General features: G+C 38.4%; 1 protein-coding gene across 1 annotated transcript in view; it reads right to left on the reverse strand.

Moving 5' to 3' along the window:
• HAO1 (hydroxyacid oxidase 1) overlaps positions 1–27,369 on the reverse strand; it is a 50,530-nt gene that overhangs the window by 15,485 nt on the left and 7,676 nt on the right. The window contains exon 3 of the mRNA XM_019734922.3: positions 9,446–9,701. Coding sequence (XP_019590481.3) covers positions 9,446–9,701 — 256 coding nt within the window. The remainder of the gene's footprint in view (positions 1–9,445; positions 9,702–27,369) is intronic.

The raw sequence follows: 27,369 nt of genomic DNA on the forward strand, positions 1-27,369 counted from the left end.
TATTTTTATATAAATAAATCAGTTTCAAGGAAAAATGTATGTTCACGTTCAAATAGCTCCACCCATTTAAGCCAGTTTATGATACAGACAACACATTTGATGCTATTTTCAGCCATCAATGCATAGTAATTGTGATGATGAACTCTTTCTTAGTACATTACAATTTACAAAGGGCTTTCATATACCAATATTATTACAATTTAAAACAATTTTTAAAAAACAAAATTGATACTCTGTGATTCCTGTTTTACATGGAAAATAAAAACAGAAGTACAGAATGAGATGCCACAAGTATAAAACTAGCTCAGGCCGCATTTGGTCTCCAAACTGGGTCTATTGACTTCCGATTACGTTCTCTTTATTCAGATCTCAATTGCAACCTGGCAATTGCATTTGACTTCAGGAAACCTTCCAATGTCCTTTGTAAAATTCTAGAGAAGATAGGAACTTCAATAACATGTTCTAACCTCTTCTGTCTGTGGCCATTATAGACAGTTTCCTCTTACTATTATGGTGGGTTTAGGAAGAAGTGGAATGTTTCTCAGAAGGTGAGTTATCAGTTCTTGCTTTTCCTTTCTCAATTCAGGTGCTGTCTTTGAGGCTTTCCACTTGCTGACTCAAACTTCCCAATCTTCCAGACAATCTTCAGCAGGGCATGAGCTTTCCGATTATCAAGACCTTCATTTGTTTGCCTGCAGTGTAATGGTTAATTTTATGTATCTACTTAACTGACTGGGCTAAGGGATGGTGAACATTTCTGGGTACTTCTGTGAGGATGTTTCTGGATGAGATTAGCATTTGAATTTGTAAACCGAGTAAAGATGGTCACCCTCACCAATGTGGTTGGGCATCATCTAACTTGTTGAAAGCCCGATTTGAACAAGAAGGTGAGGTGAGGGAAGGACAAATTTGTGCTCTCTGCTCGAGTTGGGATATCCACCATCCCCTGCCCTTGGACATTGGAACTACTGGTTGTCAAGCCTTCAGACTCAGGTCAGGACTTATCCTATTGGTCCCCTGGTTCTCAGGCCTTCGAGTTGGGACTGGAACACCATCACTGATTTTCCTGGGCCTCCAGCTTGTGGACAGCAGATCATGGGTCTTCTCAGCCTCCATAATCATGTGAGCTAATCTCTCATAATCAATCTCTCTCTCTGGTTCCCTAAGCAGCTCCTCAGGCAGCTCCACAGGTTTCTGTAGCTGATTTTTTTTCTTTTTTGGTGATTTTTTAAAAATAGCTCTACTAAGATATCATTCACATACCACACAGTTCAAGTAATGTTTCTTATATATACACACACTAGTATATATCCTATTGGTCCTATTTCTCTGGAGAATCTAATACACATGTCATTCTCTTGTTCCTGGAGCCTGAGTCACCACCCACACAACAGACTTAAAATGTCAGGTATTTTAATGTATACATACCCCAGCTCCTTCCCCAGCTCCTTACCCCAGCGTAGGCAGACTAACTCTGAGATATCTTCTACATGATATCCCAGACTTTCCCAGCAGGATTAAGCTTCAGTTGACCACAGTTGTAACTGTCTTGGTAACATGACCATTGTTCACTGCCTTCCCTCCTCTGCATCAGTCTCCCACTCCTCTACCTGTATTCCCTTCATCTTCTGAAGGAACTGCAAGCACTTCAATCACTGGCTCCAGTCTGCTCCCACAGGAACCCAAACTGAGACACAGCTTCACTGAGTTGCTGTCTTCCCCTATGTCGAATTTTGTTAACTCAGCTTGGCCCGGAATTTCTCTAACTCACCTCTAAGATGCTGCTACTGGCTCACTCTATACCTGAAGTCTTTTCTCTTGGTCTAATGTCCTGATAGCCTTACTAGATTTTGGGAATTTCCTAAACTAGGAACAAAGTCTCTTCTGCCTGCAACTGTGACCATTAGTTGGATGGATGGCCATCTGGATACACAATGATATCATAAATATGACTTAGCTGCCTACAGTCTCAAATCCAATTGTGAACTTCAGTTCCTCTGAAAGGTATCTTTGAATGATGACAATGAGCTGGATTCACATTGCTCTTCTGCACATTATAAACGACCCTGCTAGCAAATCATCTCTTTGGGCAAAACAAACAAAAAAACAGCTATGCATTGATCTCTGGCTTTGTCATAGCTCTTTTTCCTTTCCACTAGCTCTGCCACTGAAATATAAAAAGGATCTTGGAGCCATATGTATAACCATTTTTATATCAACCTCGAAGTGCTCAGACACACTATTTTAAAACTATTTTTTAAAAGAAACATAAGACTTCCGTTAAAACAAAACTAAGTTTAATATGTTTTACATTTTAATGTACTTTCAACTGAAATAGCTGATTGGGTAGCTTAGATGGCATATATTATCATAGGACATGAACATTCACAACCCACATAACTGTACTCAAGCCACTGGCAAAGTTTTCATTATAACAATTAAACAGTTAGTCCTATAGCTTCATGAACTTGGGTGGCCATTAAAAATCAGAGAAAATTCCAATTCCATTAGAGTCATACAGGTACTCATCTATTTGGTGAACTTTGGTAGGGATTTTAGCTGAAATAGTTGCATATCTTTTCACCAAACTACTTAGGGTTGTACATTTTATCACTGGGGTCTTCTATTGTCATTCTAACTTGAATTAAGCTAACTTCTGATCGATAAATATACCCTGATTATGGAGACCTATTCCATTACTTAGGAATGATATTAAATTCCAAAATTTCAAGTAATATTGTTAAGAAAAAGGTCCGGTCTGTCTCTCCCATAGCAAGACCAGAGGTGGAGGGGGGGATAAGAAAAACATCTGTATGTGTATATACTCTGCATAGCACCCCACCCCCTCCCAAACAAGCTACAGTGTTTCAGCAGGGGCGGGGTGAAAGGGTGAAATGGATAGGAAAAAACAGAAACATGGATAAAATTATATAAATAACTGTTGTTATTCTTGGACGGTGAAATACAGATCAACACTTGAATGAATGTTGCCTTACAGAAATTTCAGTGCACAATGAAGCCTTGTTGTTACTCTAAAACGTTGTTCAAAGCCAGAAGCCAAGAAAAAGTTTTCAGATATCTTGACAGAGACCCGCGATGGAGTGTTTTACCAATGGCTCTGAAGGAAACCTCCATGAATGCTATTTTTATTTGAATTATGACATATACACAAAAAAACACTTAAAGCGGCTGCTGATAACCAAAGTATTCCATTTCATAAGGAAGGAAAGGGACAACATCAAAATAATAACATGATTACTTATGATTTAATTCTCTGAATCCCAATCTATTTAGTGACTCAAAGAGAAGGGATAGAATTTCTTCTTCGTAAGGGACTCATTGTGCCTTGAATGTTCCTCAAACATACTTTTTAACCTAATATAGAAATTATTTTAGCTTTTAGTAAGTTACATCATAAAAATAGTAACAACTACTAAAAGAAACATTAAGAAGTTAAACATTATTAAGTCACCAATAGTAACACTAATAATAATAAAATATTATTGAGAAATATATATTATTTAAGTATTGGTAATATAACATTAAAGAAAAAGCTATGTGTCTCCATAGTGGGACACAAAGTGAAAGATAACAACAAATATGAGAGAGACATATAGATAGATTCGTAATACATACAGGAATTGGTACATGGTCCACCAGCCTTTAATTCTGTGCTTAGAAAAACACTTATATTGAAACCATAACCCTGTTAACTTTCTCTTCAGTGTGGCTAGGTAATTAGAAGAAAGGTTCAGAGCATGGATTTTAAGTGTGAGATTAAACCATTGTTCAACTTTTTACTGGTCATGTTTTATTGGGTTAATCTCATATGCTCCCATATATTTTATTTATTTATTCACCATTACTTACTGAGCACCTACTGTGTGCTGGTGTTTTAGATGCTTAGGATATACCAGTAAATTAAACAGTCAAAAATCCCTGGTCACATTGGGTTGACACTCTAGCAAGGAGAGACAGAAAATAAACAATAAATACAATCAGTAAGTAATTTATGGAGCATGTTAGCACATAAGTACTATAAAAAATAAAGAAAAGAAAAGTAGAGCAGAATAAGAGGGAAGTGAGTTGGTAGAGGCTTAACTTGAAATTTTAAATATGGTAATCAGACTTGGCCTCATTGGGAAACTACCTTGTAGAGGAAATAGGCAGAGCAGCGTTGTTGTATATGCTTCCTGTTGCTGTTATAACAAATAACCACAAACCTAGAGGCTTTAAAATGACACAAGTTTATTCATTACAGTTCTGGAGGTCAGAAATCCAACATGATTCTCACTGGACTAAAGTCATAGTGAGAATAGGGCTGTTCTGGGGGCTCTTGAGCAGAATCCATGTCCTTGCCTGTTCCAGCTTCTATAGACCACCTAGGTTCCCTGAGTCCTGATACTATGATTCCAACCTCGGCTTCTATCATCACATTTCCTTCTCTGGCCCTGACACTCTGACCTCCCTCTTATAAGGACTAATTACATTAAGCCTATAGGGTAATCCAGGATAATCTTTACATCTCACATCCTTAGTGACACCTGCAAAGTCTATTTTGCCGTATAAAGTAATATTTGCAGGTTCCAGGGATTAGGACATTGGCATCTTTGGGAGGGCATTATTCTGTTTGACACGGTTTATATTGTGAATGGTTTTCTAACCCAAGAATTCAGAGGCAATTAGACCATGTATCAAGTCCTCCTTCGAAAATGTTTCCCTCCCCACCACCTCTTCAAGATTCCCACACGTATTATGTCTCTATTCTGATCTCTGCTGTTTATTTTTATTTTGGTTTCCCAATGTACAGATAGGTAGACCCATTCCCTGATATCAAGAGGTAAAGAAAGTGAAGACGTTAGTGTAATGTTGATTTTGAGAAAGAATGTTACAGGCAGAGGGGTGATTCAGTACTGAGGCTATACGGCGTACGTGCTCTTGGCAGGTTGCAAACACAATTAGGGAAGCTAATGTGGCTCAGAAGAGTGAGTAAAAACGAGGGTGCTAGCAGATGAGGTCAGAAAAGTAATGGGGGGCCTGCTCATGTAAAGCTTCACAGGCCACTTTTATTGTCAGAGGGCTGGGAAGAAAGCAGCAGTCTGACCTGATTTTGAGTGATCTGTTCTGGTTGTTGTGATTAAGAAATCATTTCAGGGCTTAAGGAAACATGTCCCCAGGCAAATCATTAAAGGGATACGTGTCATGATTTACCGTGATCTTAGTCAGTGATTGGAAATTACTTTTCTTCTTTTTCAATTTCTCTGGCACTACACCGAAGAGCCAAATCTTTATCCAGAGGAAATGAACCGTTTCCATGGGATAGAGAGAAAGACAAAAGCCCCTGCCTCAAAACCTCAGGAATCAGTCTGGTGAACTGTCTTCATTCCTTGCTTCTTCCAAGAGCAGACAGGCATTCTCCCTACTCCCTCTCAGTTTCAGGAACCTCCATCTCAATCACAATGTACACACAAATATGTGTTTTGCATACAGATCAAGCAGAGACTACCAAACTCCTGAACTCTGGCTGGTTCCCAGATGCCAAAAGTCGGGACCCTCCCCCCACCCAGGCAGAGGAAGTGGCAAGGGCTGGAAGGAGCCACTGCTTTACAGACTCTTTCTCCTCTGGATTTCCTGCCTCCCTCGCCTGCCAAACCTCACTTCTGAAAAGCCCGGCTTCACCTTCTATGAGTCAGGTCAGTTTCAGAAAGAAACCTGATTTCATATCAGGCTGTAACAGATGAGCTTTTCGGTTGTATGTGGCCTCAAGCGGAAGCCTGGGCCTCCCATTTGTGTGGGCTGCCTTCGACTGCTGAATGTGGGCCACAGAGGAGCTGACCCGAAGGTGCTGGCCCGCCCTGAAGGTCACCAGGACAAACAAGGCCAGCATGCGCTCTGGGGCTGGGGTACCGGGCTGTGGGGTGTTTCCTGTGTTCCCAGTCATCTGGGTGTGTTGTTCATTATTTGCTCATCTTCAGATGGGAGATGTGACAAGCTGTGAAGCTGTGGCCCCTCCTGTGCACATGGACAGCTGAAAAGAGCCTTTGTCTCATGGTCTTTCGCATCATCTGGGTGGGAGCCCAGGAGCAGCGCAAAAAGGAAAAAAGCAAATCAATCTTCCCACTCCTGACTGAGTGGCCGTGGCACTGAAGGAGCAAGAGATACCAGCCAGAATTAACAACTGTGTCATCTCCCCTAGCTAAGTAGATATCACCGTGAACACCTTTTGTTACCCAGAACAAGAAAGTGCTTATTAAGCTGAAAAAACAAAAACAAAAACAACTAATATGTTATTTATTGTTGTTGTTGTTGTTAGTAGTAGTATTAACAGGAGGCCAAAAAAAAAAAAAAAAAAAAAGAAAACGAACTCCTTTTCAAATGGCCAAAGGGAAATAATGAGAAATGTTTGCTGTCAGAAGACTAAATAGGGGGAAACTAATTATTTTAGAAAGTCTGAAAAATAAGGTAATCAAAATAGAGAAATAATGTGAATACAGATCTCATATTAGGGAACTTTGAAGCCATCCATTTTCTGATGAATTTGGCAATAAGTAGGACTATGTCAGGAACCTTCTGTTTTTGTTTTCTTAGAATGACACACCCTGTGTTTGGGCAACCCTGTGTCTGGGATATATGGAGCAGGTTTACTGGCAGGTCTGACAGGAAGAGCATTCTCTCTTTTTGTCATTGGTCACTAAAGGTACCATGTGCAGAATTAATATCCTAAACCTGCCTGGAATTATTACAGAGATTACATCACATAGCTAATTTACATAAGGCTCAACAGCAAGATTTTATGCACAACACTTTATACTCAAATAGGGGTGTGGTCACACAGTAGCCTAGCCGTCTGTCCCTCCCAAAAATTCCCTAAGGAAAGAAGAAGTTGTGGTATTGTGCCTTTCTGGGGTTGAGCTTATAATATCCTGAGTCTTTCCATCTGGTCTTCAAGAGAAGGGTCTGTGGTCAAAGACGAGTAAGATTCCTCACGGGAGGGACAACTCAAGCCAGATGGGACCCCGTTGAGACCCCAATGAGCTGCTATAAGAAATAATAAATTCCATTCGTACTTTTTTTCTATTTGGAGGTTCCTCAAAAAATTACGAATAGAATTACCATATGACCCAGCAATCCCTCTCCTGGGTATCTACCCAAAGAATCTGAAAACATTTATACATAAAGACACGTGTGCTCCAATGTTCACTGCAGCTTTGTTTATGGTGGCCAAGACATGGAAACAACCAAAATGTCCTTCGATAGATGAATGGATAAAGAAGTTGTGGTATATATACACAATGGAATACTATTCGGCGGTAAGAAAAGATGATATAAGAACATTTGTGACAACATGGATGGATCTTGAGAGTGTAATGCTGAGCAAAATAAGTCAGACAAAAAAAGCAGAGAACCATGTGATTTCATTGATATGTGGTATATAAACCAAAAACAACAAAAGAACAAGACAAACAAATGAGAAACAGAAACTCATAGACACAGACAAGTTTAGTGGTTACCAGAGGGTAAGGGGGGTGGGGGGTGGGGGGTGGGAGATGAGGGTAAAGGGGATCGAATATATGGTGATGGAAGGAGAACTGACTCTGGGTGGTGAACACACAATGGGATTTATAGATGATGTAATACAGAATTGTACACCTGAAATCTATGTAATTTTACTAACAATTGTCACCCCAATAAATTAAAAAAAAAAAGAAAAAAGAAATAATAGGAGGGAGCCTTGCCCCTCCTTCCTTTTGTGGGAAGCTGCTGCTGGCCTCTGCTACTCCCTCTCACCTTATTGTGAGAGAGGCCCATTAGAGCGATAAGATCTAGCTCTTACTGCTCAGCTCAAGGGACAGTTTCTCCGAGAGAGACTCTCTCCCCCAGGGTGGTGCATACCGCACCTTAGTCATTTTGGGTTGACATGCTTCGGCTATTTTGGGACAAAGAATTGGGTATTGAAATCATTTTTTTGAAATGATGTAAGAGTTTCATAGACCCTGCCTCTAATCATGTGATGCTCATTGTTTGTAATCAATAAATACTGTCCAGTCTCTTGAGGCTGCCAGTCCCTTGGTCCTCTGTGATTTAACTGTATATGAGTCTTTGTCCCTTTATTATAGTTTAACCCTCACCGCCTCCCTCGCCTTCCCATGGCTTGTGTTGTGCAGGTCGCAACAAATAGGTATATACTCAGCAGAGCTATATGTAATACACAAGACTGTATATGGATTTATGTGATGGTTGAGATACATCCCACTCGATAGCATTTATGGAACTCCTGGCTTCCAACAATCTTTTTGTCCTTATATGGAATGCGGATTTGATTTTGAAACTTTCAGATTTTGGATCTTTTAGAAGGGTTAACTTTATATGTAGATAGAGTAAGCAATGGTCCATGTGAAGTGAGGTCTAGGATCCAAGGAAACTTCTCATTGTTCCACATACTGCCATGTATGCGTTGACATCCCATCATCAAAATCTCTTCTATTAGAACTAAGATTTTGATTTCTGTTCAAATACTGTTAGCCCTGAGGATATCAGTCACACATTGGAATAAAAAACTGAAGAGCAGATTTGAGTGGGAACTGGGGAAAGGAAAAATGCAAAAGGAAAAGAGCTTAGCGATGTTGGGGTCTTTCTCCGTAAACACTGAATTCCCATCTTAGAATCAAGATGATTCTTATCCTAAATTATTACAGGAAAAAGGAGAATTCCCTGCTACTGGGCTAAAGCTGAATGACCCAATAAAACTATCATAGCTCATTTATAGATTACTAGATATATTGTTTTTGTTAAGATAAGTGAGTAAGTGAATGAATGAATGAACCAGTAAAAGAATGAATGAATCTTGATCCACAATTAAAGAGGAACATTGCTGAAAGAAGAGGTAGGAGATAAGGGATTAAACATGTGACTCCTTCTGTCTCAACTCTTTAAGCTTTCTTCAACCTTCAAACCCACAGTTTTTTCAAAATACAATGAAAAATAAAGTTAAAAGGTGGCTCTTTGATTTCAGCAAAGAACTAGGGTATTGGGATCACAATAAAACTGTTGCTTGGGCTGTATTATCTTCCATCTATGTGGCAATTCACACTTCTAAAAGCCCTTAATGCTCTCTGGTATGTAAGTTTATTTGACTTTTATAAGTATATGGGTAATTCCTATTTCTGTTTTATAGCTCAAGTATGTGACATCCATAAGGGGGGTGTGACTTGTTGGAGATTATGTATATTTGGCAAAGATGCTATCTCTAGAACCCAGGCCCTATCATTCCTAGATGAGATAGATCCCTTTCAACCATACTTTGGGACCAACGTTTTGTGAAGAAATAAATCCCCGGGGCACCCACTTGGAAACTGCAGCATATCTTTGGAGCTGGCTTATGACAAGAGCAAAGAGCATTAGAAAACCATCTCAGGGGCCTAGGGGATCAGATACCATTGGTTACCTGAGTTGGGGTGGCAGCTTGAACCTGTTACGCACATCGTCAAAGCGGTTGCCCAGGTAAGGGGTGTCCACTGTCACAAAGATGGCTTTGTAGCCCATGCGCTCGGCCCGTTGCACTAGCTGCTTGGTGACCTCACGATCCTTGTAGATGTACAGCTGCAGCCAGCGAAGCGCCTCATGACCAGCCTCTGCCACTTCTTCAATTGAGGAGGTGGCCCAGGAACTCAGCATCATGCCGGTTCCCAGTGACCTGCAGGCTGAGGAAGAGAGGGAAGATCAAGGCATGCCTGACATTTTCCTCACTTCAAAGACTTTAGTTGTAGTTCAAGGGGTAAAGACATCTAAAGGACAATCTGGCAATAAGAATCTTGGTAAAGTTAGAAATAGGCATTCCTTTCCACAATTTGTGAATTGATCTTGAAGATAAAAACGAGATAAATAGCCAAAGATGTGCCATATGTAAGGTGAAAAAAATGGGAACAATCTGAATATTCCACCTTAGAGGATTGGATAAAATGTAGTTCACATACAAGATGAAATGTACACATCTATTAAAGGTACTATTTTTGTGATGGTTTATTTTATGTGTCAATTTGGCTACATCATGGTATCCAGATATTTGCTCAAATAAGTCTGGGTATTGCTGTGAAGGTATTTTTGATGAATTTAACATTTAAACCAGCAGACTTTGAGTAAAGCAGATTACTCTCCATAATCTGGAGGGCCTCACCCAATCAGTTGCAGGAGTTAAGAAAAAGATGGACCTTCCCTGAGGAAGAGGGAATTCTGTCAGTAGTCTGTCTTCAGACTTGAATTACAATATCAGCTCATCCCTGGGTCTCCATTCTGCCAGCTTACACTAAAGATTTTGGATTTGCCAGCCTCTACAATTGCATGAATTAATTCTTTAAATAGCTCACTAGATTTTGGTAGATAGATATTCCTCTCTCTCTCTCTGTCTCTCTGTCTCTCTGTCTCTCTCTTTCTCTCTCTGTCTCTGTCTCTCTGTCTCTCTCTCTGTCTCTGTCTCTCTCTCTATGTGTATACATATGTGTGTGTGTGTGTATGTATATATATATATATATATATATAATATGTTATATATCCTGTTTCTGACTATTACATTAATGAAAAAAGATTAATGAAAATAAAGAGATGTTCAAGATATATTAAGGAAGCAAAAAAGACTACAAAATGACATATATAACAGGATTCCACATTTGTACAAATGTGGTTATTGGTATATGAGCCTAAATGAACTAATTACTAATGATATGTGGGAGAATTATGGATGAGATTAATTTTTTCTTTAAATTTTTAGTAAAGTTGTGTTCTACCATTTATGTCTTTTAAAACTTTATAAAATTCATATGCTAGACATCCCAAATAGACAGCAGTTTCCTCACACCCTTTTGAGCAAGATATCAAAAAATAAGCAAATAAATGAAAATTAGATAGAGTCCTCTAACCACTTGTCTTAGAGAATTTGAAAGAACATGGGTAATAAGCTTTCATCCAAAAATAGGTAGTAAAATTGAGGTCAGCTTTAGTGGAGGACAAACTGATACAATGCATATATGCCACATACCAAACATGCAAAGAGATAATTAACATATGAAACTGACTCTATGACACTGGGTCATTCGACTTATCTGTGTGTCCACCACATATCAAATGAGTAAAAGTAGTTGTCCAACGGATATTCATAGGGTGATGAGAGAATCAAGAGACATGAATGTTGAGAGGTTAAAAACTTCCATCCTTCTCAAAGTGGACCATCAAATCCCTTGGAGTGTTTGTGAAAACTCAGGTTCTAAAACCCACCCCTAGAGTCTCTGAATCAGTAGGTCTGAGATGAAGCCCAAGAACTTGCCTTTTTAACCAGCTCTAGGTGATGTGGATGCTGCTAGTCTTGGACCCAATTTAGACATTTAAATAGTAGCATTATCATTTGATTGTAAAACGCTAAGTTCAAATGGTCATAAAATGGATTTTGTTTCTGATAAATGCTATTTTTCCTATGACTTCGAAGGTGTTTTTCACCCCTGTTCTTCAGGTCATCATCCATGTAAAGAAGACCTGAACAGGAGATTATATTATCTATGTGTCACCCTCTGTACCCTCTGTACCCTCTGAGTGTTCCTTTGAGAATTTCTCTCATCGGGATTCAAGGTTTGCAAAATGTTGTTCAACAAACCACATTTTATTAAGTAATAACACATATGAACATCTGGACCATTGTCTGATCTTCATTAAGATTTGCAAATATGGAAAATAGCTTCAGGCCATCCACTGCTGTTAAAAAGGAGCACCAAGGGACATTGATTCCTTGGGTCAGAATTCCCTAACCACCAATTTCCCCACAAAGAAATTATGTACTGAGCAGAATGTGACCTTTGTTAGGTCACACAGAAATGGGCAGCAAAGTTGGAGAACCCAGTATGTTTGACCATCACCACCATCCCTGGACTCCCCTCCCCGCCATCCCCCTGCCTAGGGCAATTATCTTTCTTTCTTTTTTTTTTAAATTAAATTTCTAGTGCTCCCAGATGCCCAAAACACTCCTCTGGTATCAAGAAAGCATAGATAAATGCACTCCCCCAAGACTTCAGGGCCATAACACCCAAGGGAGCAGGTTTGCCACATGCCTGAGGGACGCTATCATGCCAACAGGTTTGGGAAGGCACAGAAACTTGGAATCCAGTGGACAAAGCCTGCCACATACTGTAGGTGCAAAGTGTGGCTATACAAAGTAGTCCTGCGAAAAGGACCATCATGTGACAGAGCACTGTTTTGTAGTTTACACAAAAGCATCATGCAGGTGAGCAGCAGCTTTGCCAATAAAGATAAAAAAAAAAATCCTCAAAAAGATCTTTGATTCATAAGAAATATCTACAGACATTCCATACAGATCATTGAAATGATACAAACCAATGCATTCAGTCCTATCTACTCCACTTGAATCATTAAGCTTGCAGAGGTGTCAGCCCTCACAAATATTTTGCCTTCATATATACATCCAGAGAAAAGCAAGGCCAGTCCATGCCATCTAGTTCCCGAATCTGCTGGTTCAGATACTAATGGCTCCTGATGTTTACTGGTGCTAGATGTTTATTTTCCAATGATTAAATCAGATGAGGCTGAAATATTGAATCAGGGCCCTCAAAATTCTAATTTACCATTGTTTCCAGTTGTAGGCATTCAATAAATATTTGGTGATTTAATGAATTTAATGAGACTCTCTCCCCGAATGCAGAGGAAATATCAGAGTCTGTACTGACATATTATAAGTTGAGGATAAGATATTACTTCCAGAAGAAAACAAGAGCAAAACTTAGAAGGCTCCATTCTCCTTGGAACATATATTACTGATTACTGTGGTCCCCATTCATTTATGATTATTTGCTATAATATAGGAAAATTATAAATTATACCCATTGTTTTCAACACAGCTTTATGTGAGAATGAGATAAGGTAGTCTGGGATTTTGCAAGAACCACTAAGAGAGACAATCATACCTTTGCCTAAATCCACTACGGGCAGATCTGAGATTAAGTTGGTACATGCCAGGATGACAATTCTGCTTGTTAAAATATTGAAATACTTCCATTCTGTTGGTAAATTACCATGGCTCTGAAGTAAATAATCCCCCTCCAGAGTCCCTTCAATATGTCATCCCCAAAGAATCCCTGGACCCTGCCTCCATTCTACCAAATCCAGCAATTTAAAAGTTAATGCCTGGCAGAGCTGGGGACGCCCAGAGCCCTGTTAGAGCACTAAAGACAGCATCTGAGACTCTCTTCTAATTGGTCAAGTGCTTTGCTGTACTGGTTGCTAAATATTTTACATGTCACCTTTGTCTGAGACGTAAAGAAATACCCTTCTAGCTCACATCACTCTTTTGGGGACAAAAATTACAAGCTTTTAAATTTTATAAATAACCTAGCATAGTCAGACTTTGTTAAGAAATTCTAATTAGAGTTATCCTAATCTAGTGCTTCATAGCAGCAATGTTTTTGAAATCTGTTTTCCTTTCTTATTCATTTCCCACAATGAAACTCTGACCTCCTGCTCTGAAAAACAGCAACTGTCAGATTATTTTACAAAGGACAGGAATCAGCTCAGAGTCCTGTTTCTAACTTGTGTGGCACGAATGGAAGACGCCACTACAAGTTGCATTTTTGTAACTCCTGGCAAAATGGAGATCACCTCTGAGGTGATATTACTATAAAGGCAAGGTCTGGCTCTTGCCCACGATGAAGGTCCCTAATGTTGATCCAAAGCTAAAACTCTTGGCGATCAGACCCAGGTGACTACACCATCATGTAAACATCGATCCCATATGACAGGGCTCTATTTCCTCAGTTTCCTTACTTCCATTCATCTCCTCTTTTGTCATCCCTAAGATATAACTTCAAGGATAGAAACATAAACTTTTAATGCTCTAGATGATGTATTCATACTGTTTATACACGACATTACTTCTTCTTTTTATTTAGAGGCAACAGTAATACATTATGCCATTGATATAAGAAAAATGAGTAACACACAAGCATCATCACTAAAAGAGATACTAGTAAGGTCTCAGGCATTGAAGCATCAAAGATAAACATATAAACATTATATATATATATATATATATATATATATATATATATATATATATATATATATATCCTAGGAGGTAATATCTATATCTCAGAAAGACAATAGGATACAACGGAATGACAGTCAGAAGGCATGAACTACAGTCTCAGCTGTGTCATCCACAAGGCACATTTCATTTGCAAAATAGCTATAAACACAGATGCTACCCTGTCTACTCATAGCGTTGCCTAATAATCCACTGAGACAATGTTTGTGAACATTTTCTCTGTAAACTCTGAACCCATGCAATTGTAAAGGGTTAAGTGAAAGGATGCCTAACACTATTTGGGGAAAAAGTCCTAGGTAGCTTTTTAAATTTTCCTAATTTTACCAAAAACCTGGATTTTTCAACATCTAATTTCATTCATAATCTTCTCCACACTGAGCTTTCTTATGGAATGGTTTTGCCACTCAAGACACCCATTCATCTCTTCTCTTGCAAATAATGTCAAATGTTTAAAGAAGAAAGCTGTTAAAAGACAAAGAAGTTTTCTCTAGGTCAAGGAACTCCCTGCTCCATCTGTCTTATATAGGGAAAGATTATCAGAGGAGATAACGCCTACATTCCCAAGGTGCAAATCCCAGAAAAACCAGGAACAAGACAACAGCTAATAATCTAAGAGGTACAATAAAAACATGCCTTTCACCATCCCCACTCCCTCCCCTTTATGTGTCTACAGGTTTCCATAGAGAGAACCGCAGAGTAGATCTAAAGGACTGTCAGTGTTTGCTTAGACCAGCCATCAAACAATAATTCCTGAAAGAAAAAAATTTAAAATTCTCACTACATGTTTTTGTTTCCCTACCCTTTCATTTCCCTGCTGGGGCACTTACATTTCATAGGCGTTTGGTGATGGTGACACCGCGGACCAGAGCTCATGTAGTTTGGATTCACACAATGTGTAGCAGAAAGCAATGGTTAAACCACTGCTGCGTTTTCTTTTCTTATTTTTTTCTCTTACGTTTTACTTTGAAAAGCATATGAGGCAAGTCCAAAATGAAACAAGAGAAAGTGCTGAAAAATGAGAATCCCCGGTCAGAAGGCACTGAAACAGTCACTGGGGAAGAGCAGAGTACAAGTAAGGAACAGGCATGTGTCTACAGGAGCTGAGGACAGGACATTGCGGATGTCATTCATTCACAGGGTCACCAGGAGCTGGAGCTGACTCAATAGCACATAATATGTGTACTCTTTCATTAAATATAATTAGATGGAAACAAATGAGATTAATGTCACTTTCAACTATCACCCATCGCTCCTTCCCCAGGCTGAAATGAGCTATGGGCTAGTGGGAAACATTGGTGCGTTCTGTTTAACAGAAGAAAAACTATCCCCAGACTCACTCACAAAATAAAGTTTCTTATTGGAGTTACATCACATTTCCTAGGGTGGGGAAACACTGCAAGAGTCTATAGTAATTTGCCATATGATCGAGGGTAGTTCAGCATCCCCAAACCACCATTCAAGTAGAGCGTGAACTCAATTTCCTAGGCTATGGAACCTGTAATTCACTACAGAGGTTGACATCAATTCCTATTAGATAAAATTCAGCCACCTCTTGGGTTGACACAAATTCTAAACTCCAGTATGCAGTGATTTAAATGGGCTAGAGCAGGTAAATAACTTTGCAAAACAGCTTGAACTGGCAGAATTCTTCCTATGGCTAAGAAATCCAGTTGTGCTTCTAGATTTTGGCAGGGTTCTACTTTACCCCAGCCTTAATGAAAATGTTTATTTCTGATCCAGGTAATGTGAATGTGGAGGAGAGAAGACAAAAAACCAATTGTGGATTTAAGTTTTAGGAGAGTGGACCCTAAGCCTGCCTCTCCCACGGCTTTAATTGAAAACTACTTTGTACACGTCTCTCATTTATTTAGAGTCTGCTTCTTCCTTCGTGCTGCATTTCAGGCATTAAGGTGGTCCTGCAATCAGCTGGCTCTCAGAACATTTTAGAGGGTCTTCCAATGGGAATGCAAGTTGCACTGCATCTAACACTGTTTTATCTTTGGGGATTTGAACTATGCCTTTAGCTGGGAAACACCAGGAACTTTCATGCAAGGCTCTTCCCAGTGCTTCTCAAGCTTTGCTGTGCACAGGATTTACGTGGGGATGTTGATAAAATTCAGATTCTGACTCGGTAGGTCTGTGTTTACTAGATTAAATCATCTGTTAGTTTGAAGGCGCTCTTGTGAGGTAGTGGGAGTTGAGAGTTTGAATTTCTAACAAGCTTTCCAATGCTACTGATATTTGTTTCATGAACTATACTTTGAGAACGACAAGGTACAGTCCTTTCACAAGGACTCATCAAAGTTAATGGGAGATATTTGATGGCGCGAGTAAAGACATGACATTACAAACAATGGGAGGGGGAAGCATATTGGTGGTGGTAGGGTGGGTAGTGGCTGGTGCCTCCCTTGCTAATGGCAGTCACATCCTGCTAATGAATGTGTCTTTCTATCCCACCTGTGTCCCTCTGGAGAGAGACACAGGCACATTTGCCACATTTTCTTATGCATTCATCTCTTACCAGTTTTAAAGTCAAGGCATTAAATTGCGTTATATCAATAGCCCCTCAGCACACTTAAACATTATCAGACGTATTTTATAAACTTGCTTCCATAGGATTTGCCCAGCTTCCTAGATTTTAGATTAGATGCAAAAATAAATGATAAAATAAAAATAAAATGGCAGAAGGTGAGGAAGAAGAGAGAGAGGTTCCTCAAAGCTGAGAAGGTACAATTTACCAATTGCAAAATAGCTCTCGAATGTTTAATATCAGGCCCAACAGTCTTATACATATAAATAAGATGCTGAATCATCAAGTAAAACTAAAGTTCAGCGTCATGCCAGGATTGACAAGGAAGGGGGTTATAATACATCTGAGAATGATGTTCACCCACAGCCACTACAACAACAAACAGAGGAAAATATGTATTATCAGTGAAAGTGAATGTCTATTATTTGAAACATTAATCCATGTGGGACAAAGCACATACCCAGATTAGAGCAGAACAATGAAGCAACGTGCTACTTTGGGTCCAAATGATTTCTTTGAAAATAAGCTTCCTTTAGGGGAAAAATGACTTAAGTTTCTAAAATTATATGTTTGAAGGCAAAGGGGTCATATGTTCAAAGGGCCTAAAGTTGTTTTTTAGGTGCACTTGATTAAAAAGCTCCTGCAAAATTTAGTCACCAAAACAGCTGGCTGAAATTTTGTTAAGAAATTGCATTTTGTCATCTGCACAGGAAGTCATTATATAATGGGGAAAATATGCAGTGACAAAGTACCAAGCAGTTATGTGGTTCTAAACTCAGAGTCTGACACACCGAAGGGTTTGCATAAATGTGCATTCTCATATCCATTGAGCGTGTCAACCCTTTTGGCACAAGAACTATCATTATACCGTTTGTTAAAGACACAATTAACATTATTCTATGAATGTCTAAAATTACCATTAAGGTTACCCAGAAAAGATAAAAAATGTTCTGAAGTCAGTCATCTAAGAGAAGAACAAAACTTCCATTACAATTATGCTTGAAATATTTAAACATGGTCAAACAAATCTTAATTTACTATTTAGGGAACTTAACAAATTTAAACATTGCCAAGAAAGACCCGGAAACCAGACTTCATCTTTCCAGTGCTTTCATGATGGTCCATTGTCTGAACTTGGAGCAGTAAAATCCTGAATGATCATACTGTCACTACACCTCAAGAACTCTGTGTTTCTGTATGAAAATATTTTCAAGCAACAGTTAGTCCTAAAGACATCTTAGCCTTCCCTTCCTTGCTTCCACTTTATCTCTTGGGCTGAACTCTGTAACAGACTACAACATGAGTTGTAGTGTAATGATTCCCAGATTATCATTCTGTCATTTTGTTCATTTGTCAAGTCCGGGCATAACTGACAGATGGCATGAAGACCACACCTCAGTAAGAAGACTTTTAAAAGGGTTTCAAGGAATATCAAGTTTGCACATGACATCTTCAATCAACCTCCCTCGGTTGAAGAACCTCAGAATTGGGATACACACGGGAGCCTCTGACTTCTCAGTGTCACACTTTATGTCATAAGGAACATCAATATTTCAAGAAGAAGCAATTTCATGATCTAAAGAAAGCTGCCCAATAGCTTAAATTACGGTGCAAAATCATAGAAATCATATCATTTGATGTGTTGGTCTTTAATATGGCTAGAGTCTAATTTTTTAATAGCTACTTTTGATTAATGAAGCTTATATCATTGTAAAGTGATTTAAACACTGAATCTATCAGTTTTTTGAAATTTTTTAGATTTGACTTATATACTTTAAATATAATATACATCTATGCATTGTACATCAAGGAGGTCCAAAACCTTTTAATATACATTCATGTATATGTATAATGTACATGAGTATGTATGCAAAAAGAGCATGTCCGCTGACTTTTAATTGTTGGAAAAGAAGATTCAAAACATAAAACAGCTGATGTAGGTTGAAAATAAAGGTGAGAAAAAGTGTGAATTGCTCTTTTTTTTTTTTTTTTTTTTACTATAATGATGAAAAGAAGCATTCCCTTTCAAACGTTTAACTGATGTCATGTGGACAAAGTTTCCGTGAACTGTCCTTTCTCCTTTATTCCTCCTTAGTAAAAACGGATAAAACACGTAATGTACCAAGACAAAGAACTGGGTTAGCCTCCAGAGTGAAATGGCCCAAAGCCGATCTTCACCGCCGACCAGCTCTAGACCTTGGTAAAGCGCGTCTTTCTTCTTCATGTCAAGCGAGGAGAATGATAAATGATAATCACCTCGCAGGTCTATTGTGAGGATTAATGATAGGAATGTAAAGTCCAAGTTTCTGGGGCAAAAAAGACACTCACTTCAGAAAGAGTAAAAGTTTCATTTAAAGCAAATTGGGTGCTTTTCCTGGATTTAGGTAAAATTGAGAATAATGGGGATATTTTCCTCATAGTTATGCTGAAATGTATATCTACTCGGTCACCTAGAACACATAAATATATAAATCAATAAAGCTTTCAAAAATACGTCGTTTGGGTCTGGAGCAAAGGAAATGACAATTTTTCTTGCTGAATGGTCTTTCACTCAATGTTAAGGTTGATCACTTAATCTCGGAAAATCCAGAAAATTCAACAGCTACAGCTCTCACCTATACCCTAATTCAGTTCTTTGGGGTCTGTATGGCTCTTTGTGTTATTGTGCAATCTGTTCCACCTGCACCTTAATAGGTGGTCAAGTCATAGCTCAGTCCCAAAACTTCACTTTGGAATGTTCTGGCCTTTTAGGCTCAAAAAGAAAGTGTTTAGATTTAATGGTTTTATGGCCCATCAAATCCTGTGTGGTAGCCTCTAATTGCATCCAGGGGCAGGAATTTCTTTTAAAATCTTTTTTTTCTTTTTTCTTTTGACAGTTTAATAAGAATTTGCTAATATGCTGAGCATTCCTGGAACGCATTAGGTGGGTTTTAATTTTTCTCTATTTGAGGTCCCAGCACTCCCTCATGTGGCACTTGTCCATATAACAAGTCAGAAGCAAAAGGATAAATGAATATTTAATCTCTTTTTTCTCTCTTCCTTTTTCACTTTCCATGTTTAAAGGGAGAAAAGAGCTAATGTAGCTCCATGGAGGATGAAGCAAAATTTTATTACAGCCACAGTGTATAAAACAAGAGAGTTTCCATGATGATGCCCTAAAAGCCTCAGTGAATAGCAAACACTCTATGATTTGGTTTTTGAGAAGTCATAGATGCTCTGCCTTTTGTTGCAAGATGGAAATTTAACCTCTTTTATATACTACTCAAATTTATGTTTATTATTGCTATTTCCTTCAATATGTTAAATGTTGGTAGACATGATTTTATATTCATCCCTGAAGTGTATATGAAGGAGAAACCTTAACACACACACACACACACACACACACACACACACACACACACACAATAACTCTATCCAGAGAAATCCAAAACGCTAATTTGAAAAAATATATGCACCCCTATGTTTACTGCAGCGCTATTCACAGCAGCTAAGACATGAAAACAACTAAAATGCCCATCAGTAGACAACTGTATTAAGGAACTGATACATTTATACAATGGAGTATTACTCGGCCACAAAGAAGAATGAAATCTTAACCATTTGCAATGATATGGATGGACCTAGAGAACATCATGCTAAGTGAAATAAGTCAGATGGAGAAAGACAAATGCCATATGATCTCACTTATATGTGGAACCTAAAGACCAGAAAAAATGAGCAAACTAATCAGAAACAGTCTCAGAGATATAGAACAAAAACTGAGGGGTGCTAGATGGGAGGGGGGTGGGGATGAGGGAGAAGGTGAGGGGATTAGAAAGCACAAATTGGTAGTCACGATATTGCCACAGGGATAGGAAGGACAGTTTGGAGAATATAATCAATAATGTTGTGAAGATTTTGTAGGGTATCCGATGGTCACTTGTACTATTACAGAGACCACTTCATGGATGGTATAGATGCCTGACCACTGCGGTGTACACCTGAAGCTGAATAATAATGAATGTCAACTATAATTACATATATATATATAATTACATATATATATATATATATATATATATATATATATATATATATATATATATAATCTTACAAGAAGCGGAGTACAGCATAAGGAATAGAGAGAGTGGAAATGTAATGGCTGCATGCGATGTCAGAGGGTAGAAGATTGGGGAAGGGGGGTTATCATCTTGTGAGGGGTGTAAGTGTCTAACTATTACATTGTTTTGTACACCTGATACTAATAAAAAAATAACAACCTAACAGAATTTCAAATGAATGTGCCATTACAAGAAGCATTTATGAATGCTTAAATATTATAACAATTGTCAATTATTAAAATGTTGACTAAATCATCTATTGCAATGAATCTCTTATTCATAACACAATGCATGGCACACTGCTCTCCTCTCAGGGTTTCCCAGCTATTTTCTTTCTATCTTAAGGGTGTTAAGGGTTTTAATTTTTGTTTGTTTAAATTTCAGGCCCCTTTATTTATGCACCTGAATTTTGCACAAGGCTCATGTTTCCTAATGAATTTCATGTTCTTTGGCTTGTTCTATTCCAGCCTCTCAAAACTGAAGGGATAAAACTGTAAAGACAGAACATTTGCAGTTAGCATAGAGCTTGCCCTAGGGTTCTTGCTGCAGTTAACGATATTTGGAAATATCAGTACCTGAGCAGGTTATTACAGACAACATTTCATAAGTGATCAGTAACTTTGAGCAAAGTAATTAACCTCTCCAAGCTCGGTTTTCACATCAACAAAAATTGGAGAAAGATCCTGAGGGCTTTGGCCTCATACATTTTAAGATGGAGGTCAGGGATATATGAGTTAATGAATTCAAATTGCCTGGCACACATTAATTACTAAATAAATGTTGGCTATCATCATTTTTCGCAAGACTTTGAAGTATCACTTTTTAAATTCATGCATCACTTATTAAACACCTATTTGTGTTCTCAGGAAGATCCAGAGATAAATGCCTATCTGCTTACTCTCCTCTCTTCCAAGAACGAAGCTCTGAGAAATGAAAATCAAAGGTACACAAATGCTCACTCCACCATCTATGTTCTCCCGGGCTGGCATAAAAGTTAGAAGGTAGAGGATAGAGATGGGATTTCAGAAATATAAGAAGGTCAGTTCTCTACTTTGAATGCTCTCTCTTTTTATATTTGAAAAAATTTTAAATGGGGACAAAACTATTTATATATACATTGTATATATATTTATATATACAAAAAAGAAAATTATAAAGATCATGTACTCCTGTTGGGAATTTTCTGGGTTTGCCTCACTGTGGTGCATCATTTTTCCCCTTTGTTTTTGTCTTAGCAGAATTCTTTCTTTAAAGAACTGTTCTTTTGAACTTCAGCCTGTAACACAAGTGGCTGTGTGCTCAGCTACACACCTAACTTCCTGGAGATCCTTGGGGACAACCCCCCCTTGGGATACAGTAAGCATACCACTGATCTTGCTTAAGTAGCTCACTTTATCAATGAGGAAACGTAATCCTAGAGAGTGAAAATGACCTGCCACAAGAAGTGAAACTAGTTAGTGGTGAGTTTCCACATAAATCAGATGTCCCAGCCGGACAGCCCAAGGGATAGTTGTAGCCCACAAAAGTATTTGCTTTGGCCCACTCATTGTTGCCCCAAACAGTGTTTTAGAGAATTTTGATTTATATGCCAACATTTAAAAACCAGGAGATTGCACATAAAAATCAAGGTTTCTGGCTTCTCTTAAAATTTTTGAAGATTTGGCAACCCCATATCCTCACTCCCTTGGGGCAACAGTTAGCTAGCGCCAAGCAATGGCTGCCCCCTTTCGATGGAACTTACAATCTCAAGTTTGCTGGTCTCCACTACTGAGCTTGCATTGTTGTTTTCTTAACTTCATCCATCTTTGGATACTTACATTACCAACCTGGCTCTTAAAGCCTTTTTTTTTTTTTTTTTTTTTTGAGGTTCCTGCATAAAGCTTAGCGAAAAGAAAAATATCTTTGGTAAAGTAAAAAGACCAATTTCATTCCCACTAAGATGGAAATGGAGTGTACTTTCCTGAAGGTGAGGCTTTTCATGAGTAGAAGATTTGGGCGACTCTGAATTCTGATAGGCACATAAAAGAGTACCCCATTTGGGGAATCTTTCCCTAGAATTTATATCATGAAATCCTTACAAGAATCCCTCAAGGTAAAAGCTTTTATTTACCTAGGACTGCCAGATATAGCAAATAAACATACAGGGCACTCAATTATAAATGATTTGTTGTTTATCAGAAATACACACATAACTGACTCCCTGTATTTTAGTTGGCGACTCTATTTTCATTGCCATTTTGAAAATGAAAAAAAAAGTAGCTCCATTGGTCACTCTATAACTACATAGCAGTGTAAAAAAGTAGAGTTCTGTTCTCGGGCCCAGTTTATACTGGGGATATGGCCCATAGTAGTGAGAAGAAAGGCCAAAAGATCCTCAAAGCAGAGTTCTGTGATGAAGCCTGGAGAGCCAACTGTGAAGTATGTAGTACTGTGGCAAGTTCCAGAACTTTCTGGATGCCCATTTTAATTATTCAAGCCAGACCAATCTCTGGCGATTTGAATGACCCTCTCCTACACTTACTGACCAGGCTGATACCAGGGAATACTTTCTTCAGAGAAAGCTCAGTAACTAACCCCTGTCCTCTGAACTTGGCACTCATTTCTCCTTCTAGCTAGGGACCAAGGCCCTGGAAACAGGAAACCTTGATTAGGGGCCAGATAATTAGGAGGGTGGGGAGAAAAAGTCCTCCACAACAATGTCCATAGATTTCACAGTCTCCCAAAGGATCAGGCTTGCTTGAGAGGATTTCCACATTTTGAAACAATAGAGTAAATCAAACACACACTGAATAATTCCATGTTGTCTTTCTGAGTTTTGAGAAAAGAAGGCAATCTCTACCAAATATGAATGTTCTCACACTCTTACTTAAATTTGCCTGTGGCTGTATCTAGTCTTCAGTTAGCCATTGTCTTTGTTTGCATCCTTCCAGAAGCCAACAATGAGACAAAGATGTAAGTGCAAGTCTTTTGGGGGAAAGGGTCACAAGTGAATTGAAGGAATAGGGAAGTGAGAGAGGGATGGGAAGGCAGTCAATGAAGGATGTGTTAACGGTCAGGTAACATCCGAGGGCAACTGGGGCTCAACCCCATTGGGGAACACTGGGAGATAGAATTAGGAAATGCTTTAGTTGCAGTGATCAAAGAGCGCTGGGGTGTCTATCCACCAATTCCTGTACATCGTTACATGAGGGGTCCCTCCCACTAACCCACTCCCAACCCACCCGTCCTAACATTTGTCATTCTATTGCCGGGGAAAATATCAGACAAAAAGTTGCAGGTTCTGATAGAAATGGGAAGTAACAAGGAAATATATGTCAGACACCAAGAGTATCTACTCTAGGCCCGTATCCTTTCCTTCCAAGTCACCCAGCCATCCGAAAACATACGTACCAAACAGGGAATACTCTTTGTTAGGAGCTGATCACCACTGGCTTTTAGGATCTATCTAAATATTAAATAGACTATCAACCCATAGGTGGTAACTGGAATATACTTGTAGGAGAAAACTTAAGAATGTTGAAATCCTTGAGGAAGGTTTCTACTATAAATCTGGAGCATAACATGTGAGGTCACTGCCCTGACAAGAACCAGATCCCAGATCTTAGGTTCTTGAGGGTATTGCCAATTCCCCTGTTTTCTGTGTCACCCCACCTTTGTTCTCTCTGTTCCACCCATCCCAATGTCTATCAGCTTTCTCCCTCTCCTGGGGGGCCTGTTTGCATGCACCGAAAGTGATAAATTAATTACTTTTAGGAGACTGTATTTGACAGAAAAAAAAGGGGCTTCCCTTCATGATATTTTATGGGATTTTCTGGAAATTAAAGGCAGCACAAGGTGGTTAGAGGCCCAGACTTTAGAGCCAGACTGCCTGGGTCTGAATCCCGCCTTTATCATTTATGAGTTGTGCAACCCTGGGCAAGTTATTCATCTGCTGTGTTCCTCAGTTTCTGGTGTAAAATGGGCTTAATTTAACTACTTCTTTGGGCTGCTCTGAGAATTTGATGCTTTAATACTTGTAATGTACTTAGAATAGTGCCTGGAATTCGGTAATTGCTTTATATTTGATAAATAAGTGCAAAGTAATACTATAATTGGTATTTATTAGCAATAATGCCTGGTGGTTAGGACCTGGAGGAATGACATTGGATAACATAGTCCTACCTAGGCTTTTAAATTACTGTTTCTAAGTAAGTTTTCTTCTCGTTTTTCTTCCCATCCCACCCCCACCCAAAATAAGGAGCACTGATCTTGGCACCATCGGAAGTGAGGTAGAGAGTAAATCCTGTTATTTACTAGCTATGAAAACCTGCTTTCTCTGGAACTCTAGCTCTTTGCCCGCAAAATGTGGACAGTGACACCTGTCAAACATACATCTACTAAAGTAATAAAGTTTTATATATACATATACAATTTGCAGGCTTCAGAGTGTTTTATCAAGTGAGTTCTGCTTACTGCCTTCTTTTACTTTCTTTCCATCATTTCCATTCTCTTCATGTTCTCTTTTCCACTTTTCTCTTTTAAATTTTTGTTTTTATTGTTTCCTTCTTACAAAATAATTCAGTGGGAATTATATAAGTACAGACCAAAAATAAGAATACAAAGACATGAATAATTTCATCATCCATAAATAAATACTCATAAAATGAGGTCTGCATTCTTTGTCCTAATCTAAAATAAAATAAATGCATTTTAGGACCTTACTATTGTTTGTAATTGTTTTTTAAAAATTATTATTTTGTCACTTCTCGCCATACCATTGTTTTCTTTATATTATTTAATTTTTAAAATGTGTATCCCATTTTTAATGCACCCTCTTTTATGCAACCAATCTCCAATTATGGGACACTTGGGTGTTTCTCCCCCGCCCAACTTTTCTAATATTAAAAATAACAGAGGCATAACATGTCTCTTTGCAGAAATGTGTTTCCTCAAAATCATAATTATTTCCTTGGAATTTCTAGAAGAGAGGTTATAGCATCAAATAGAATTTACATTAAAAAGCTTTGATATGCAGTGCCAAATTATTTTCTAGAAAGATTATTCCACTTTATACTCTTCCCATCTCATTTGAAAATGTACATTTTCCTTCTAACCTGATTATACTGTGTAATCTTAAAATAATTTGATATTCAGAAAACAAAATATATGGTTATAATTTACATTTATTTGATTATTAGTGGAATTGAATACTTTTCATACATTCATTGGGCATTTTTATGTCTCCATTTGTGAATTTTCTATTTATGTCCTTTTTCATTTGCATTTTTAAAATTTATTTTGTGTTATATATTATTTTATTATTCAAATGTAAGTGCTCTTTACACAGAAAGGACATTAACCCTTTACAGTGTCTTATTTTTTCAGTTTTTAGTTTGCCATTTGTTTTCATTTTTTATGGAAATTTGAGAACATGGAAGTTTCATTTTTCTTTTTTTATGTGGATCTGTTTGCTTTTGTTTTAATGGTTGTTGTCTCTGGCATGCTTGGGAAGTCCTCTGCTATCTCCATTTTAAATAGACAAAATACCCATATAGTATGTCTCCTCCTCCCTTTTATTTTCTTCTCCCTGCCCATATTTCAGAATTACCATAGACAAACAGGCCTTACAAGCCTTAAAAGCACTTACCTGCGTGTGGTTCTAGAATTAAAGAAGCTCCAAGCTCTGACCTAAGCTAAGTCTTTTCAGTGTACCCTGACTGTGTCATGCTGATATCCCTGGCAGAATTCTGTGGAAGACATTTCAAGGAGGGAAGTGAATCCACAAGGTCCTTATTCCTTAGAACTAAACTGCTTTAAAATAATATTTAGTTCCTGCTCTTTGGGCCTGAATTTCCTGCCCTTCTTAGCATCAAAAGAAGCCAGATAGAATTCATTACCAAGTTTTATATGAGTTTCTGAAGTAGAATGTGGGGAGATTAATCATTGTGCATACCTTCTCAAATGTTCCTAGCTGCTAGGGGGCTGGGAAGTTAATAAATTAGCCCTAATAAGGAATTTCTTTACATCATAGTTGAATCTCTCATCACTCCTCCAAAGGCCGTTGGAAATGCTCTACTGGAAGTATAACCCAGCCATAAAAAAAGAATCATGGTCTAAAACCATGGCAGAAAGCACAACCGACCAGGTCATTGCATTTGCTCTTTCATTGTGAGAATCATGTGGATTTATGGGAAGCAGGAAGGGCTTTAAAACAATGTCACCACGAGGCTGAATTCCATCTCTGCTACTACCTAGCTGTATGACCTTGGATGAGTCAATTTCTAAGACCTCCATTTTCTGAGATGTTGATATTAATGCTCATAAAATAACTAATAGTTATTAAGCCACTACCCTGTGCCAGGCACTGATTTAAGCACTTTATATATGTGAATTAATTTAATCCTCACAGTAACCCAAAGAGGTAGGTACTATTTTTACCCCCATTTTACACCCAATAAAACCAAGGCACAAATTGTATCTTTCCCGGAGTCATACAGTTAGAAAGTAGAGGAGCAGGATGTATAAATCAGGCATTTTGGTGGCAACGTCAACGAGCTTAATTTTTATGAGTGTAAAAACACCCAGGGAAGTGTTTACTTGATGCATACAGAGAAGGGAGTCACTAAATGTTATTCTCTTCTGTCCTTTTTGGGGAGGCC

This window comes from Rhinolophus sinicus, chromosome 13 (assembly GCF_057876585.1).
Source record: "Rhinolophus sinicus isolate RSI-liver-muscle chromosome 13, RSI-T2T, whole genome shotgun sequence".
NCBI lineage: Eukaryota > Metazoa > Chordata > Mammalia > Chiroptera > Rhinolophidae > Rhinolophus > Rhinolophus sinicus.